This window comes from Pterocles gutturalis, unplaced genomic scaffold (assembly GCF_000699245.1).
Source record: "Pterocles gutturalis isolate BGI_N339 unplaced genomic scaffold, ASM69924v1 scaffold3018, whole genome shotgun sequence".
Taxonomy (NCBI): domain Eukaryota; kingdom Metazoa; phylum Chordata; class Aves; order Pterocliformes; family Pteroclidae; genus Pterocles; species Pterocles gutturalis.
In genome coordinates, this window is record NW_010125235.1 from 1 (window position 1) to 4,908 (window position 4,908).

At 58.1% G+C, this 4,908-nt stretch overlaps 1 protein-coding gene across 1 annotated transcript; it reads right to left on the bottom strand.

The window, feature by feature from the left end:
• Positions 1-508: 508 nt before the first annotated feature.
• On the bottom strand, positions 509-4,640 carry CCDC94 (coiled-coil domain containing 94; the record flags this gene model as incomplete). The annotated part of the gene is made up of 7 exons (XM_010078476.1): positions 509-594; positions 1,502-1,667; positions 2,612-2,732; positions 3,225-3,406; positions 3,621-3,755; positions 4,106-4,250; positions 4,540-4,640. Coding segments are annotated over 7 exons (936 nt in total), but the record flags the coding sequence as incomplete, so codon positions are not given.
• Between the last annotated feature and the right edge of the window lie 268 nt (positions 4,641-4,908).

The following is a 4,908-nucleotide window of genomic DNA, read 5'->3' on the forward strand; positions in this document are numbered from 1 at the left end:
GCTCACCCCACACAGGTGGGGTCCGAGCCTCCCAGGAGGGGACAGGGGACATCCAGGGTCACAGAAAGGGTGGCAGTGGGTCCTCCTGGGGCAATAAAGGGACCTTGGCCCCCAGGACAGTCACCAAGTGACATTCTGGGGTCCAAACACGACCGGTGTGAGGGAAATTCCACAGTCCCAGTGCCTCCCAGTACCGTACGGGAGCAGGACTGGGATACACTGTGCTCTGGGGCTGGCTGGACACTGGGGTTGGGGACAGCCAGGCTGGGACAGCGTTGGGGCGTCCCAATGACACCCTCCTCCCTGAAAGCCATCTTCTCGAGCGGGTTCGCTCTGCTGGCGGTGACAGAGAAGGTGGCCTTGTCCCCACTGGAGGATGGACGCACACCCCAGGACGGGCAGGGGACAACGCTGGGACTCCAGGAAACCCCAGCGATGGTGGCTCTAGTCTGTCAGCTGGGAGGGGGGACAGCCCGCTGTCCCTGCTCCGGGCTGGCTCGGTCCCTCATCAGTCACTCGTGCTGTCCTCGCTGTCCGAATATGTCCCCAACAAGCCCAGAGAGGACGTGGCGCCCGTTGCTGCAGGAAACAAGCCTGGAAGCGGAGCAAAGAGAGCGGACGGCATCAGGTACGGCGCTCCCCACTGCCGGAAAAACAGAGCCAGAGTCCGAGCGGCGCCTCACCCCCAGCCCCAATCTCGATGAGGCCAAATTGGGGGGACAAGGAGACCCCACGGGACCAGGAAGAAGCAGCCATGTGGGCCCACGGTCTGCAAAACCCCTTTTTCCCTCCGCAATCCCCCAGGAGATTTCTGTCGCTGAAAGGAAGAGAGGAGCCGGCTCTTGGCTTTGGCCACGCGAGCTGTAGGAGCGGCTCCCAATCCTCGGAAGCTGGGCAGCTCTGCTTGCGGGGTTTGGCTGAACCGAGCCCGCCAGCAGTCGGTGGCAGGGGAAAAAAGATCGAAAACGGGGCAACTCCCAGAGCCGGCCACCCCCAGGGATCCCTCAAGGGCAGAGGGACTTGCTAAGCCAAAGGACCAGTTCATCGGCCCCTTCTCCCAATCCTCTGTTTTCCCGCTGCGGTGAGGGATGAGGTGCTGGGAAACCTTTCTGCTTGTTTTCACCAGATCCCTAAAGCCTCCAAATTCCTGCAGTTCGGCAGTTTCATAATCAGGCCTTAAACCAAAGCAATTTTCTTGCTTTTCCATCTGTATCTCGCTGTTGTGACGGTTTCAGCACCGTATCTGACCACCCAGACGCTGTTTGGAAGCTTCTGACCCTGACGGTCTGTCTCCAAGACCTTGGCTTACCGCCACAGGCCAGGAAGGAGCCTCTCCTCCATGGGGACATCTCCTGGACACAGGGACAACCCCTTGTCCCACAACAAGGACTTGACCTGAGACCACTCAGGCTCTGAAGAGAGAGCTAAACCCCGCCTGGGTGCGGCCAGACCCCTCCCCACGGCCCAGCCCAGGCCACCCCATCCCCGCGCGGGCTGTTACCCGTGTTGGCCGTGGTGCCTTGGCTCTCTGTCCCGTTAGCCAGGGCAGGATCCGGCTTCTGCTTCCTCACCGTCACCAGCCCGGCCAGCTGGGACTTGGTGTTCAGTTTGCCCACGCTCCGCTCCCAGCTCTCCGTCTTCGGCTTCTTATTCTGGGGCTGAGCTTCCTGCGGAGTAGAGCAGCGGTGTGAGGGTGCCCCAGCCTTGGAGGGGAGGCAGATGGACAGGGGAGAAGGAGGAGCGGTAAAAACAGCAGCACAAAGAGCGAGAGACACGCAGGCAGCTGCCCGGAGCAGCCACGGAGGGTGTTCTCCCCCCGCAGGGACTGGCACAAGCCAGGGATATGGATCTAAACGGCTGCAAAACAACCCTCGGAGACAAATGTCCCGCTGCTTGTGACAGTTAAATCCAGCCTTGCGTAGCCGCGGGCTGGTGCGGGGATGCGGAGGAGCCAGATGCGTGCCACAGGGCTGCACGGCCTCTGCTAGCCACCGCGTGCCTGCAGGTGGTCCAGCCGCTGAACCCAACTCCCCTGGGCACGAGGATTAGTGCCGGGCCAGGGAACATGGCTGAGATTAACCCCAGCCCGGCTTAGAGACACGGCAGCTTTGATTCATCCACCCGGGCACAGGGCCCCGCGGACACGGATCGACATCGGAGAGCAGCAGTGCAGGGGCCTGGCTGCGGGGATAATCCCTCCCTCACAACTGGGCGCTGAAAGCTCTTTTGTTCTGCTTTTCTCCAACACGGACAAAACAGAAGCAAGAGAGAGGCTGGCCCAGGCAGTGGTTTCATCGCTGTAATTTTCAGAGTGCTGAAATCCTGCCTGGTTTGTGACCAAGGCATAGGCGAGCTCGTCCTTTTGGAGCTGAAAGGGAAGCCACGTCCTGAGCGAGGACAGGGACAGCTCCCTCCTCGCCTTTGTCAGCAGCCACGGTCTGAAATCACCAACCGATCCCTGTGTCCTTTCGGCTCAGTGCACAGGGACACCGGCTTTCTACGCTGCTCATGCGTGACAGGCACTGGGGCTCCAGCGTCACACAAAACAGGGACAAAACGCAGCCCAGGATGGCGGATTCGGGCTGGGGGAAGAGGCGCTGCCCTGGCTCACCTCCTGCAAGATGTCCGTAGGTTTCATTTTGGCCACAGGCTTTGTGCGCGATTTTGCGGGTTCTTCGTCAGAGTCGGAATCTACCAGCAGGTGCCGGTTCTGAGCCTGCTCCAGCATCGCTCTGCAAAGAGAGAGCCCGCGCGCGGAGGGTTAGGGCTGGCTCCGTTCCACCGCCACGGCGAGCGCGGCCATGCCTGGCCCGCTTGCTGGAATTCAGCAGCAGTGCAATGGGATCCACCTTCTCAGGTGCTTTTTAAGAAGTCTCGTTCAAGCAGCACCCAAAGGTCAACAGCACCGAGATCTGCAGCCTCAGCCAGGTGCAGAAACTCTCTCCACGTGAGGACACCTCTCAGGGGCAGCCAGACCCCGGCAGCAGCCCGGATCTCCCCACTGGACGGGCCAGTGATACCAAAACCCCTCCACCTCTACCTCCCGAAACACTTTGCCACGACAAACTGTCCCCAGTCTCCTCACAGCCCACTCAGGACTACATCCCACCCACACCACTCCTGTGAAATCAGGCAGGACCCTCTCCTAAGCGCTCTCAGGGTGCTGAGGAAAGGGTGAGACGCAGCCCTGTCCGTGGGCCCACGAACGCTTCCAGTCCACTCACTTCATCTCTTGCTCATCCTCTTCTTGCTCCTTGCGCTTCTGCTCCTCCTCGTACTCCTTGTATTGCTTCAACATCGCTTCAAAGTCCACGTTTGCCTGGCGCTGGTTGAGTTCCTTCAGCTCCTGCAGGTTCTCCAGAACCTCCATCTCCAGCTTGGAGTCCTTGGTTCGGTTCTCCAGGACCTGGGTGACCAGAGATAAGTCAGGCTTATGTGAGGTAGCCAGCAACCTCCAACACCACCACCCCACCCAGTATAGGGCAGGAAGCACTAGGAGGATCATCATCATCATCCTCATTTTTGGGTCTTAATAGGACAGGAAAAGCTGCTTTGATGCGGAAAGCCAGCCAGGAAAGGAGAGAGGTTTGCCTTCTGCAGAGAAGGGCATGTTCTTGTACCTTCATGGGATTGTTCAGCTCTTCCTCTTCCCTCTCCTTCTGCATTCTTTTCTCCTCTTCCTCCAAGAGCTTCTCAGCTTGGAAGTTGCGAGTGGCGCCGTGCTCCATGGTGTAGTCCGTGTTCTCAGGATCTGTCTAAGGAAGAAACGACACGGCAAAATCATTGCACTGGGGCGATTCTGCTCCAGACATCCTGTGGCCACTTCCAGAGCTACAATCAAACTTTTCCCAAGTTCATTCACACCACAGGGCAGACAATCACCCATGGCCTTCTGTTCTGTTCCAGGAGATGTCCACCCACAGATGGGTGAGACGTTTCAGAACTACAAACTGCCACAATAAGGGAAGAGACACCAAAAAGCGCACGGCCAGACTCAGTCTTTGCTGGGACACCTCTTCCCCATGGGGTCAGCACCCAGTAACGTCCACAGACTGCACAGCCTCCCCAGGAAGCGAGAGCACAGAAAATACAGAAGATATTTCACCTTGAAAGTGATCTCTGCCAGGCAACGCGTGCACTTGATGTAGAAGCGGAAGATGGGAAGGCCCAGGTACACCTCATTCTGAACAGTCTCCTTACGGGCATTAAACTTCTTCCCTTTATAGATGTATTCACCGCATGTCTTGCATCTAGAAAAGGAGAAAGAAAAGTCTGTAACACATCAAAAGAAGGGAAAAAAGAGGGCAAGTGATTGTCAGGCCCAGGTTCTGAGCAAAGGTTCTTTTCGCCTCAGTACCTCTTCTTCAAAGAACCCCAAAATCACCCACAGCATTTCCTCCTCTCCCCTTTTCTTTTGGTCTGTGTCACCGCTAACGGCTGCTGGCAGCAGCTCCCCTGCTGTGGATGGAGACTAAATGATTCCCAAGCAAACTCCTCTCTTTACAGCTCTCTCTTTCTGCCCGGTACAGCCCCTCTTACCGCATGTTGAAGGGCGCCATGAGCCGCACCACATACTGTCGGTCCTTTGGGAGCTTGAGCTTTGGGATCTTAGCAGGATCGAAGTCCGGCGGGTAATATTTCTAGAGAGACAGAGCAGAGACACGTGTGCGCTGGGCGCAGAGTCACCCGGAGCAGTGTGAGTGGTGGCAGGCAGGCTCCCAGCTGGGACTGGCTCCACGCAGCAGGAGCCAGTGTGTCAAACGTGGTCTCAGGTGCTAGACACCCTGTCCCCGCTCCCCGCCAGAGCCAGCCGTTGGTGTGTGTCTGTCTGTCTGTCTGTCCATCCTCAGCCCCAGGCCCACCAATCCTTCCATGATTGAAAAAGGGGTGACCAGCAGGGAGAGGGAG